This window comes from Phyllobates terribilis, unplaced genomic scaffold (genome assembly GCF_046119375.1).
Source record: "Phyllobates terribilis strain yellow unplaced genomic scaffold, ASM4611937v1 Scaffold_7__3_contigs__length_470593459, whole genome shotgun sequence".
NCBI lineage: Eukaryota > Metazoa > Chordata > Amphibia > Anura > Dendrobatidae > Phyllobates > Phyllobates terribilis.
In genome coordinates, this window is record NW_027362767.1 from 268,102,108 (window position 1) to 268,116,282 (window position 14,175).

Sequence of the window (14,175 nt, forward strand, 5' to 3'; positions counted from 1 at the left end):
TGTTAGGTGGACAATATATGGCACTGTTATGTGGAAACTATATGGCACTGTTAGGTGGACAATATATGGCACTGTTAGGTGGGCAATATATGGCACTGTTAGGTGGACAGTATGTGGCACTGTTAGGTGGACAGTATATGGCACTGTTAGGTGGACAATATATGGCACTGTCATATGGACAATACATGGCACTGTTATATGGACAGTATATGGCACTGTTATATGGACAATATATGGCACTGTCATATGGACAGTATATGGCATTGTTATATGGACAGTATATAGCACTGTCATATGGACAGTATATGGCATTGTTAGGTGGACAGAATGTGGCACTGTTAGGTGGACAATATATGGCACTGTCATATGGACAATATATGGCACTGTTATATGGACAAAATATGGCACTGTTAGGTGGACAGTATATGGCACTGTTAGGTGGACAGTATATGGCACTGTTAGGTGGACAGTATATGGCACTGTTAGGTGGACAGTACATGGCACTGTTAGGTGGATAGTATATGGCACTGTTATGTGGACAATATATGGCACTATTATATGGACAATATATGGCACTGTTATATGGACAATATATGGCACTATTAGGTAGACAGTATATGGCACTGTTATATGGACAATATATGGCACTGTTATATGGACAATATATGGCACTATTAGGTTGACAGTATATGGCATTGTTATATGGACAATATTTGGCACTGTTAGGTGGACAATATATGCCACTGTTATGGACAATATATGGCACTGTTATATGGACAATATATGGCACTGTTAGGTGGACAATATATGGCACTGTTATAAGGATAATATATGGCTGTTATATGGACAATATATGGCACCGTTATATGGACAATATATGGCACTGTTAGGTGGACAATATATGGCACTGTTATAAGGATAATATATGGCTCTGTTATATGGACAATATATGGCACTGTTATATGGACAATATATGGCACTGTTAGGTGGACAATATATGCCACTGTTATGGACAATATATGGCACTGTTATATGGACAATATAAGGCACTGTTAGGTGGACAATATATGGCACTGTTAGGTGGACAATATATGGCACTGTTATAAGGATAATATATGGCTCTGTTATATGGACAATATATGACACTGTTATGTGGACAATATATGGCACTGTTAGGTGGACAATATATGGCACTGTTAGGAAGCTCAATATATGGGACTGTTATATGGACAATATATGGCACCGTTAGGTGGACAATATATGGCACTGTTATATGGACAATATGGCACTGTTATGTGGACAATATATGGCACTGAGGTGGACAATATATGGCACTGTTATATGGACAATATATGGTTTTGTTATATGGACAATATATGGCACTGTAATATGGACAATATAATGCACTGTTATATAGACAATATATGGCACTGTTAGTTGGACAGTATATGGCACTGTTATATGGACAATATATGGAAAAACTGCAATGTATATAAAAACTATAAGGCAGTTTTGTGGGTATTGTATGATACTGTTATGTTGGACTTTAATATAAAACTGGTATTTGAGTACTATGTTGCACTATTATGTGAAGCAGTATGCACTTTTATGTGGCTACTATGTGACACTGTTAGGCATTACAAAATATGGATCTGTTATATGAGTACTATATAGGACTGTTATGTGAGCACTTTATGGCACTGCTATATAGACAATGTATAGAAATGTTATGAGAGTACTCTATGGCACTGTTATGTGGGCGCTATATGGTTCTAGTATGTAGACATTATATAGCACTTTTATTTGAGTACTGTATGTGAGTATGCACTTTTATGTGGCCACTATATGGTGATGTTATGTAAGTATTGTATAATATGGTGCTGTTATGTGAGTACTATGTGGCACTGCCATGTGGGGAGCAGTATGCACTTTTATTTGGCCACTATATGTTACTATATAATATGGTGCTGTTACGTGGACACTATGTATGGGCAGAAGGCACTGTTGTATGACCAATGTAAGGGTTTCTCAGGCAGTTGGATGGCACTGCTTGGATTTGGCCACTTCACCCTATTACGCAGGCTCTTGTTCTTCTAGTGCAGATCTTTTGGGTGCAGTTTGCAGTTGCACGAAGTCCTGAGAGTGAACAAAGAAAACCTGGGGAAGGGTCTTGTTCTGTGCCTACGTGGTAGACTCACAGGTAGCGTAGCAATGATTGTTGTGCCGCTCTGCTGTGATGTCACAGGCACCTGGATGATGTCATTGCTGGATGTTGACTTAAAGGGGCAGAGTGGATTTAGAGGTTACTGTGTGATCAGTCAGCTCTAGGCCTCACTAGGATGGACACAGATATTAGATATCAGCCTGAGGCTTCTGCTTCTCCTGGAGATAATCGGAGGCGGAGGTGTGTGGCTGACGCTTATCATCTCTGCCCCATGAATATAACATACAAGGTGGAGAGATGCCCTGTGTCCATGATCAGAGGGATGTCACAGATCACAACTCTACTTTGTGGATACTCCTCTCTATTCACATCTAGAGCTGTCCCCGTAGTGTAACTGTAGTCTGACCTCTCACAATGCACTGCTGTAAATGCAGCTTGGGATGTGACTAGAGAATAAAGCATTCTGATGTCACTTACTGTATGTGCGAGTCCATTACTTGACCAGCAGCTGGTCCGGTCCCAAGGCTGTCGGGTAAAGGCTGCCAGGCTCTGTAGATGTCATGGCAGCCATAATGGTTGTTACCCAACTTTTTCCAAATCACAAGAGGGCCACGCTTGAATTACTGAAAAATCTAAAATTCTGTAACTTTCTGTTTCAATTCCTCATTATTCTTTAGATCTTTGCTTGCTGTCAGTGAATAGGAACATTCTAGTTTACAGTCAGAGGCTAAAAACGTGTACAGACCTAAGGCCACGGCCCCACTATCAGTATTTGGTCAGTGTTCAGTCAGGAGTGGGAGCCAAAACCAGGAGTGGGTGATAAATGTAGAATTGGTGACTTGTTTCTATTCTACCTTTTCTCTGATTGTTCCTCACCTGGTTTTGGCTCCCACTCCTGAGAAAAAATGCTGACTGAATACTGATAGTGGGGCCGTGGCCTTATACTTCTCACATCTGAGGGTTTGTTCCAGTGGTATCCAGTGTACACAATCCTCTGTGGAATCCAGACTGATACATTGTAACAAACTGTCGCAGGAGAGAGATTTGTGCTGCTGATGTGTTTAGAGGGTTATATAGACTGGATATATTGTAACAAACCCTCAGCTGAGAGCAGGACTAGTTCAGTATGTAAATGAACAACGTTCACTGCCAGCAAGCAGAGGTAGATCTGGAAGCAGGTCCATAGCTAGAGCTTTTTCACCAGGGGCAAAGGACAAGTTCATTGCCCTGTATCTAAATATCCCGGCCGAGGCAAGGTGGCTGGCACCGATTATCCAGAGCACATGCCCAGTGCCAACCATGCCCACTTTTCAGAGGTTGGATGCCATGTCTTACCCAGCAGCAGGTTCACCAGGACCTCTTGACCGGCCAACGTATTGCTGTTCCACAGGCAGATCACCGTTCCCAGGATCCAGGGGAAGCCATGGCTAGTTATCCCGATGAGTTTGACCATAGAGCGGGCGCTGCCCCATGATGACGTGCTGTGGGCACAGACACCCAGCCTTTTAGACATGGCTATATCAATGGCCATGAGTGAGTTCCAGGCGATGCCTTTGAAGGACGGGTTGAGCTGCATGCAGTCTTCCTCTGGTAGCTGCTGGCTCTGCCGCCTCTCGCGGGCACCCTCAGTGGCGTTACCACCATACTGCCCACTTTGCTTCCTGTTAAAGCCTCTGCCCTCCTGGGGTGAAGTTGTCGGCTGGTTCAGAGACATGAACTCCGGTCTGGCCAGCACGTTGTTTCGGTCCCGGGCTCGAGGCCGTCTCTGGGGGGCTGGCATCTTCACAGAACCCCCCAAAGCTGTGGGCATAAAGAGGCGGCGGGCACTGGAGAAGCTTTGTTGTACGAGCAGGGCGGTCTGACTGCTCCTACCACATGTCCCGGGTTATATTTAGTGAAGGCAGAGTGCCCTGTGTGTTTATCCACAGTCCTGACGGCCCCTGACACGTCTACCTATCACAGGGGCCCCGGCGGCTGAGCCGTCCAATGGGGAGTGAGACACTTGGAAAGTAACCTGAGGCCGGACATGGCCCCCTGGGTTATTTAAACCATCGGCACAAGGATTCTGGGATTTGTAGTCACTGGTTGGTGCCAGCTCTGTAGCTCATATGACGTGCTGATGAACAGAGGCAGCTGCCCGGCTCAGCGAGGGTCGTGTTAGTTCAGGGTTTATCTATATCTTATTTTGGGGAAAGCTGGGTGACAACCAATATGGCCGCCAGGATGACTTCTTATGGCGCGATTGCCCAGGGAGCTCTCATAGCTCCTGAAGGACAAATTTGCATTTTGGTTGTCACCCAGCTTTCCCAGAAGCTGATAGAACTAAAAGGATGACTTTATAGGACAGGAGACATTAGAGGTGAGGGCGGCCAGCAACTGTACAATGCAGCCCCAAAAAACTACACCCAAACTGGACAATTAAAGGGCTAAACCATAAAACATGAAGGCTTCAATGCAGCTTAAGCGCTAAAATCTCTCAGCATGCCCTGCTTGTTCAGTGTCTCCTCAGAGCTTGCCCTTGTGATTTTGATTTTAGGTAAAGTCCAATTGTCCACAAGCTTGCTGACGGTTTCTAATAGTAACCAGCAGAATAGTGAATGCAGTTCAGGAGTATAATACAGGATGTAACTCAGGATCAGTAATGTAATGTATGTACACAGTGACTGCACCAGCAGAATAGTGAGTGCAGCTCTGGAGTATAATACAGGATGTAACTCAGGATCAGTACAGGATCAGTAATGTAATGTATGTACACAGTGATTGCACCAGCAGATTAGTGAATGCAGCTCAGGAGTATAATACAGGATGTAACTCAGGATCAGTACAGGACCAGTAATGTAATGTATGTACACAGTGACTGCACCAGCAGAATAGTGAGTGAAGCTCTGGAGTATAATACAGGATGTAACTCAGGATCAGTACAGGATAAGTAATGTAATGTATGTACACAGTGACTGCACCAGCAGAATAGTGAGTGCAGCTCCGGAGTATAATACAGGATGTAACTCAGGATCAGTAGAGGATAAGTAATGTAATGTATGTACACAGTGACTGCAGCAGCAGAATAGTGAGTGAAGCTCTGGGGTATAATACAGGATGTAACTCAGGATCAGTACAGGATAAGTAATGTAATGTATGTACACAGTGACTGCAGCAGCAGAATAGGGAGTGCGGCTCTGGAGTATAATACAGGATATAACTCAGGATCAGTAATGTAAAGTATGTACACAGTGACTGCACCAGCAGAATAGTGAGTGCAGCTCTGGAGTATAATACAGGATGTAACTCAGGATCAGTACAGGATCAGTAATGTAAGTACACAGTGACTGCACAAGCAGAATAGTGAGTGCAGCTCTGGAGTATAATACAGGATCTAACTCACGACCAGTACAGGAGAAGTAATGTAATATATGTACACAGTGACTGCACCAGCAGAATAGTGAGTGCAGCTCTGGAGTATAATACAGGGTGTAAATCAGGATCAGTACAGGACATGTAATGTATGTACATGGTGACTGCACCAACAGAATAGTAAGTGCAGCTCTGGAGTATAATACAGGATGTAACTCAGGATCAGTACAGGATCAGTAATGTAATGTATGTACACAGTGACTGCACCAGCAGAATAGTGAGTGCAGCTCTGGAGTATAATACAGGATGTAACTCAGTGTTAGTACAGGATCAGTAATGTAATGTATGTACACAGTGACTGCACCAGCCGAATAGTGAGTGAAGCTCTGGGGTATAATACAGGATGTAACTCAGGATCAGTACAGGATAAGTAATGTAATGTATGTACACAGTGACTGCACTAGCAGAATAGTGAGTGCAGCTCTGGGGTATAATACAGGATATAACTCAGGATCAGTAATGTAATGTATGTACACAGTGACTGCACCAGTAGAATAGTAAGTGCAGCTCTGGAGTATAATACAGGATGTAACTCAGGATCAGTACAGGATCAGTAATGTAATGTATGTACACAGTGACTGCACCAGCAGAATAGTGAGTGCAGCTCTGGAGTATAATACAGGGTGTAACTCAGGATCAATAATATGTATGGACACAGTGACTACACCAGCAGAATAGTAAGTGCAGCTCTGGAGTATAATACAGGATGTAACTCAGGATCAGTACAGGATCAGTAATGTAATGTATGTACACAGTGACTGCACCAGCAGAATAGTGAGTGCAGCTCTGGAGTATAATACAGGATGTAACTCAGGATCAGTACAGGATCAGTAATGTAATGTATGTACACAGTGACTACACCAGCAGAATAGTGAGTGCAGCTCTGGAGTATAATACAGGATGTAACTCAGGATCAGTACAGGATCAGTAATGTAATGTATGGACACAGTGACTGCACCAGCAGAATAGTGAGTGCAGCTCTGGAGTATAATACAGGATGTAACTCAGGATCAGTACAGGATAAGTGATGTAATGTATGTACATGGTGACTGCACCAGCAGAATAGTGAGTGCAGCTCTAGAGGTTTTCCTCCTGAGTTTGCCTCTTGCAGTCCATCTGATCCTGGCAGAGATTTTACCACAGCTCAGCATCTTCTCCCCTCATTTTAATCACATTGCCATAATCCACTGGTGATTAAATTCTGAATGTTTTGATAATGCTGTATTCTGGGATTTACAATTCGCTGCACACGGGGCTGCAATGACTGTTATCTATTATTGCAGTGGGCACAGTTCAGGTATCGATTATAAGAGGCAGCGACTTAAAGTACTCAGTTATTTGTAGGTTTGTGTAATCTTTTGCTTGCTGTCAGTGAATGAGAACATTTGTGTCTGAATGTAGAGGCTGTAACCCCTGAAGTACACAGCATATTACCTAGCTGGGACTGGCTGATAACAGAGAGCAATGTACATAATCCCAATATATCTTGTCAGTGATGATCTGATTAGTCCCTGTTCCTCCAGGTATTTGATTACATTGAGGAACTCCAGGGATCTCCGGACATTATATAATTATACAGCAGCTGACTTATTATAATGGTGTGTAACTGCATTAGCCGCCATTATCTGACCGGCCATCGTTCGCTGTAATCAGCGGTGAATTCGCTTATAGGTGAATACTGTGAGATCCAGCTTCTAATGTAGAAAAGCAAATGGGAGCAGACTGGAAACTCTGTGGGTTCCTCATCTCCACTTCGTACGGAAACATTATGAGTGGGGGGGATCCACACTATCTATACTGGCATGAGAGATAGATCACAGATCACTCGTCCGGTCACACCCAGGAAGCTTCAGAGCTGCACTTCATACTCCTTCAGCCATTTCTCTAGCTATGCAGTTAGTCTTCTGGTCATTCTGGTTTTCTCTGAGTATCTATAGTACAATTATGCGCCTATGTGCTACCACTTGTGTGGCCACTTGGGTTAGTAAAGAAGATCAACCCCTTTCTGACATGTGCCGTACTATTACGACACATGTCGGGTCCCTCCCTTTGGTGTGGGCTCCGGCGCTGAGCCTGCACCTTTCCGGCACATGACAGCGGATCTGTACAGCGGTCATGTGCCCCTAACAGCCGCGGGTGGAATCGCGATCCACTCACAGTTGTTAACTAGTTAAATACCGCTGTCAATCTCTGACAGCGGCATTTAACGCGTGCTTACCAGAAGTGCGTCATTAATCCTGCCCATCGGCGACGCCGTCATAAGGTCGCCGATGGGTTGGCATGACAACCCGGGGTCTGTAGGAGACCCCTGCAGTTGTCATTGCCAGGGAGCAATTCTGCTACACACAGGCGATCAGACTATCGCAGCTTCTAGTTTCCCATTGAGACTATTGAAGCATACAAAAAGTAAAAAAAAAATGTTTTTAAAAATATAAAAAAAATAACAATATATAAAAGTTTAAATCACCCCCCTTTCGCCCCATTCAAAATAAAACAATGAAAAAAATCAAGTATACACATATTTGATATCTCCGCATTCACAATCGCCCAATCTATTAATATATAAAAATAATTAATCCAATCGGTAAACAGCGTAACGAGAAAAAAATTCAAAACACCAGAATTATGTTTTTTTGGTTGCCACTAAATTGCAATAAAATGCAATAACAGGCGATCAAAACATCATATGTACCCCAAAATGGTATCAATAAAAACGTAACCTCGGCGCGCAAAAAATAAGCCCTCACTCGGCCCCAGATCCCGAAAAACGGAGACACTACGGTTCTCGGAAAATGGCGCCATTTTTTTTTTTTTTTTAAAAGAAACTTTGGATTTTTGTTTCACCACTTAAATAAAAAAGAACCTATACATGTTGTCTACGAATTCGTAATAACCTGGAGAATAATAATGACAGGTCAGTTTTAGAAATGAGTGAACATGGTAAAAAAAAAAACTGTGGAATTGCACTTATTTTGCAATTTCATCGCACTTGGAATTTTTTTCCTGTTTTCCAGTACACTATATGGTAAAACCAGTGATGTCATTCAAAAGTACAATAAAAAAGTTCTGGTTCTGGGAAGAAGGGGAGCAAAAAACGGAAACACAAAAATGGAAAAAAATGGCCAGGTCATGAAGGGGTTAAAGGCCACATAACAGTGGTCTTCCAGGTGTAAAATAGTCCTCCATACAGTTTAATGGCCCCACATAGTGCTCCATACAGTATAATGGCCCCACATAGTCCTCCATACAGTATAATGGGCCCACATAGTCCTCCATACAGAATAATGGGCCCACATAGTGCTCCATACAGTATAATGGGCCCCACATAGTCCTCCATGCAGTATAATGGCCATATAGTGCTCCAAACAGTATAATGGCCACATATAGTGCTCCATACAGTATAATGGTCCCACATAGTCCTCCATACAGTATAATGGGCTCCACATAGTCCTCCATACAGAATAATGTGCTCCACATAGTCCTCCATACAGTATAATGGGCCCCACATAGTATTCAATACAGAATAATGGGCCCCACATAGTCCTCCATACAGAATAATGGGCCCACATAGTGCTCCATACAGTATAATGGGCCCACATAGTCCTCCATACAGTATAATGGGCCCCACATAGCCCTCCATACAGAATAATGGGCCCCACATAGTCCTCCATACAGTATAATGGGCCCCACATCGTCCTCCATACAGTATAATGGGCCCCACATAGTCCTCCATACAGAATAATGGGCCCCACATAATCCTCCATACAGAATAATGGGCCCCACATAGTCCTCCATACAGAATAATGGGCCCACATAGTGCTCCATACAGTATAATGGGCCCCACATAGCCCTCCATACAGTATAATGGGCCCCACATAGTCCTCTATACAGTATAATGGGCCCCACATAGCCCTCCATACAGCATAATGGGCCCCACATAGTCCTCGATACAGAATAATGGGCCCCACATAGTCCTCCATACAGTATAATGGGCCCCACATAGTCCTCCATACAGTATAATGGGCCCACATAGTCCCCCATACAGTATAATGGGCCCCACATAGTCCTCCATACAGAATAATGGGCCCCACATAGTCCTCCATACAGTATAATGGGCCCCACATAGTCCTCCTTACAGTATAATGGGCCCACATAGTCCCCCATACAGTATCATGGGCCCCACATAGTCCTCCATACAGTATAATGGGCCCCACATAGTCCTCCATACAGTATAATGGGCCCCACATAGTCCTCCATACAGTATAATGGCCCCACATAGTCCTCCATACAGTATAATGGGCCCCACATAGTCCTCCATACAGTATAATGGGCCCCACATAGTGCTCCATACAGTATAATGGCCCCACATAGTCCTCCATACAGTATAATGGGCCCACATAGTCCTCCATACAGAATAATGGGCCCACATAGTGCTCCATACAGTATAATGGGCCCCACATAGTCCTCCATGCAGTATAATGGCCATATAGTGCTCCAAACAGTATAATGGCCACATATAGTGCTCCATACAGTATAATGGTCCCACATAGTCCTCCATACAGTATAATGGGCTCCACATAGTCCTCCATACAGAATAATGTGCTCCACATAGTCCTCCATACAGTATAATGGGCCCCACAGAGTATTCAATACAGAATAATGGGCCCCACATAGTCCTCCATACAGAATAATGGGCCCACATAGTGCTCCATACAGTATAATGGGCCCACATAGTCCTCCATACAGTATAATGGGCCCCACATAGCCCTCCATACAGAATAATGGGCCCCACATAGTCCTCCATACAGTATAATGGGCCCCACATAGTCCTCCATACAGTATAATGGGCCCCACATAGTCCTCCATACAGAATAATGGGCCCCACTGTCACGGGTGTGTCGCCAAGAAGATCGTCACAATTACACAGCCTGACTTCTCGCAGCTGACTTTTTGGTGCTTTGTGTTTTTCGGCAGTGAGGGAGTTAATTCTCTCTCTCTCTGTGCTAGACAAGGTCCAGCCTCACCCAGCTGCAATCAATGCTGCTGTAGTGAGACTCCTTCAAATGCCTGCTGGTCTGTTAGGGAAGTGTCGGTGAAAGCATTTCATGCAGACTAACAGAGCGGATCGTGGTATTTGGAGTTTCAGAGATAAGTGTATTTGAAGTGTTTTTTCCCTTCCTCGCTTTATCATTTATCTCCTTTCCCGTTGGTGTTCCCTCTGTTGTAGTTGTGTAGTTTTTGTATGCAAGGTGGTTTTGGTTTTTCCCTTGTACTGTCTCGTTCGTCTAAGTACTGTGTGTGGGCATATTATTATTTGTCCCCTTTTGTTGTGATCGGGGTCCTTCTCAGGACTAGATTACTTAGGTGCAGGGATCCTCAGGAGGTAGGGGTTACGCTAGCGGCCTGGACCTCTGTACCTTTAACAGTACCTCCAGGTTGAGGGATTAGTCAGGGCCCCAGCTTAGGGTCAGCTTAGGCCCCCTACCTCCAGTATACAGAGACAGCGTGACATTTTCACCGACCCACTTAGTTTTTCTCCAGCTACCATGGATCCAGTAGCCGGTCTAGCTCGGCAGTTGCAGAGTTTGTCCATGGAGCTGGCGGACGTTAGGTCCAAGGTTTTGTATCCTCGGGAGCAAGCCAGACCAGAACCTAAAGTAGCTCTCCCTGACAGGTTCACTGGGGGGCGGGACAAGTTTTTTGTTTTTCGGGAGGCATGCAAGTTGTACTTTCGGCTGCGGCCTCGGTCATCGGGGAGTGAAGAACAAAGGGTGGGAATTGTCATCTCGCTCCTACAAGGGGACCCACAATCTTGGGCGTTCTCTCTTCCCCCGGGCTCCCCTGCTCTCCAGTCAGTGGATAGGTTTTTCGCTGCTCTGGGACTCGTATATGATGACCCAGATCGGATCTCCCTTGCTGAGTCTAAGTTACGTAGGATCCAGCAGGGAGATCGTCCGGCAGAGGAATTCTGTTCGGAGTTCCGTAGGTGGGCCACGGACACCCAGTGGAATGACCCGGCTTTTAGGAGCCAGTTTTGTCAAGGTTTATCCGACAAATTACAGGATGTGTTGGCACAGTATGACTCTCTCGCGTCACTGGAAGCCGCTATGGCCCTTGCTATTCGCGTTGACAGACGGCTTCGGGAGAGGTGCGGGATAACTCTACCCCCTGTGATGACTCCACCTCCTACAAGGTCCCCTCATATGGTGGTTCCCCTGGTCAGTCCAGAGGAGCCTATGCAATTAGGAGGGACATCATTTCGGGGGAGGGGACCGGTGGTGCGCCATAAGACAGGAAGGTGTTTCTTCTGCGGGAGAAAGGGACATTTTATTGGGGGGTGTCCATTCCGTCCCTTGCAGAGTGAAGAGTCGTCGGAAAACTGTTGATCCCAGGTTGTGTGGTGGACGGCAATCTGGGAGTAGGTATTTCGTCCCTAGGTTCGTCTCAGTTTCTCGTACCGGCGGAGGTGGTGGTGGGTACGAGAACTGAGAGGATATCTGTTCTTCTTGATAGTGGGGCCGGGGCTAATCTGGTTGATGCTCGGTTTGCCCGGGTTCAAGGTATGCGATTGAGTGAGTTGGCTAAACCCATCCCCATATTCTCGATCGATGCCAGGCCTCTCGGTCAGGGAAGTTTTTTGCAAGCTGTGCATGACGTAAAACTTCAAGTGGGGGCGATACATAAAGAACTGTTGTCTTGCTACGTGTTGGAGGGTCTTCCCACTCCTATAGTGTTGGGCCTTCCTTGGTTAACTAAGCATAACCCGGTTATTAATTGGCAAACCAGAGAGATAAGCCAATGGAGTAAATTCTGTAATAAAAACTGCATGAACACGGTCATCGGTGCAGTTACTCCTTGGGTCTTACCTCCATTTCTGGCGGACTTTGAGGATGTATTCTCGGAGAAAGGGTGTCAGGAACTACCTCCTCATCGCGAGTATGACTGTTCTGTAAAACTGCTCCCTGAGGCCAAGTTACCTAAAGCTAGGTTGTATAACCTTTCTGGTCCTGAGAGGCAGGCCATGAAGGATTATATTTCAGAAAGTCTGGCTAAGGGGCATATTAGACCTTCATCTTCACCGGTGGCTGCGGGGTTCTTCTTTGTTAAGAAGAAAGATGGAGGCCTACGCCCTTGCCTGGATTTCCGTGAACTTAATCGGATTACGGTCCGAGATCCGTATCCGCTCCCACTTATTCCCGATCTCTTTAATCAGATCGTGGGCGCCAAATGGTTCTCTAAGTTGGATCTCAGGGGGGCGTACAATCTGATTAGGATGAAGGAGGGGGATGAGTGGAAGACGGCGTTTAACACTCCGGAGGGGCATTATGAGAACCTTGTCATGCCATTCGGTCTGACTAATGCCCCGGCGGTGTTCCAACACTTTGTTAATGACATTTTTCGCCGCCTGGTGGGACAGTTTGTTGTCATATATCTGGATGATATCTTAATTTACTTGCCGGATCTGGTGTCTCATCAGGAGCACGTTAGGCAGGTGTTACAGATCTTGCGGGATAATAAACTGTATGCCAAATGGGAAAAGTGTGTGTTCGCCGTACAGGAACTCCAGTTTTTAGGCTTCCTGGTTTCAGCGTCCGGTTTTCGTATGGACCCTGGGAAAGTGCGGGCAGTTCTTGAGTGGGATTGGCCAGAGAATCTTAAGGCACTACAACGTTTCCTGGGGTTTGCTAATTATTACCGGAAGTTCATTCGTAATTTCTCGTCCATGGTTAAGCCTCTCACAGACATGACTAAAAAGGGGACGGATTTTTCTAGGTGGTCTGACAAGGCTTGTCAAGCATTCTCCTCCTTGAAAAAATGTTTTGCCTCGGCACCCATACTCATTCAACCTGATGCGTCACAGCCATTCATTGTAGAGGTAGACGCTTCCGAGGTAGGGGTGGGAGCAGTATTGTCACAAGGTTGGTCCCCTGGTAAGTGGCATCCGTGCGCCTTTTTCTCTAAAAAATTGTCGTCCGCTGAGAGGAATTACGATGTCGGCAATAGGGAACTCTTGGCCATTAAGTTAGCTTTTGAGGAGTGGCGCCATTTTTTGGAGGGGGCAGTCCATCCGGTCACCGTCATCACCGATCACAAGAACCTGCTATATCTGGAGTCCGCGAAACGTCTGAATCCCAGACAAGCTAGGTGGTCATTGTTTTTTACCAGGTTTAATTTTGTCGTTACATATCGTCCTGGGTCAAAAAATGTAAAGGCGGATGCTTTATCTCGTAGTTTCCCTGGGGCCGGGAATACGGACGACCCGATTCCTATCCTTCAGGAGGGGGTGGTGTTTCGGCAGTATGCTCTGAGCTGGAGGAGGAGGTATTGGAGGCTCAGGGGGACGCCCCTGTTGGACCTCCGGGGAGACTGTTTGTTCCAGATCAGTTGCGACAAAAGGTGATCGAGGCACACCATAACTCAGTTTTTGCAGGACACCCGGGGAGTAAAGCAACTGTGGATCTCCTCTCGCGTCGGTTTTGGTGGCCTAACTTACATAAGGAGGTGGTAACTTTTGTCGCGTCCTGTGGGGTTTGTGCGCGCTCTAAGACCTCACATACCCGTCCGTCTGGGGCCCTCTTACCTTTGAAGATCCCGGAGCG

The 14,175-nt window shown here is 45.5% G+C and overlaps 1 protein-coding gene across 1 annotated transcript in view; it reads right to left on the bottom strand.

The window, feature by feature from the left end:
* Positions 1-4,051, bottom strand: part of PLPP7 (phospholipid phosphatase 7 (inactive)) — a 42,185-nt gene extending 38,134 nt beyond the window's left edge. The window contains exon 1 of the mRNA XM_073640703.1: positions 3,500-4,051. Coding sequence (XP_073496804.1) covers positions 3,500-3,974 — 475 coding nt within the window. The 5' untranslated portion in view covers positions 3,975-4,051. The remainder of the gene's footprint in view (positions 1-3,499) is intronic.
* Positions 4,052-14,175: the final 10,124 nt, after the last annotated feature.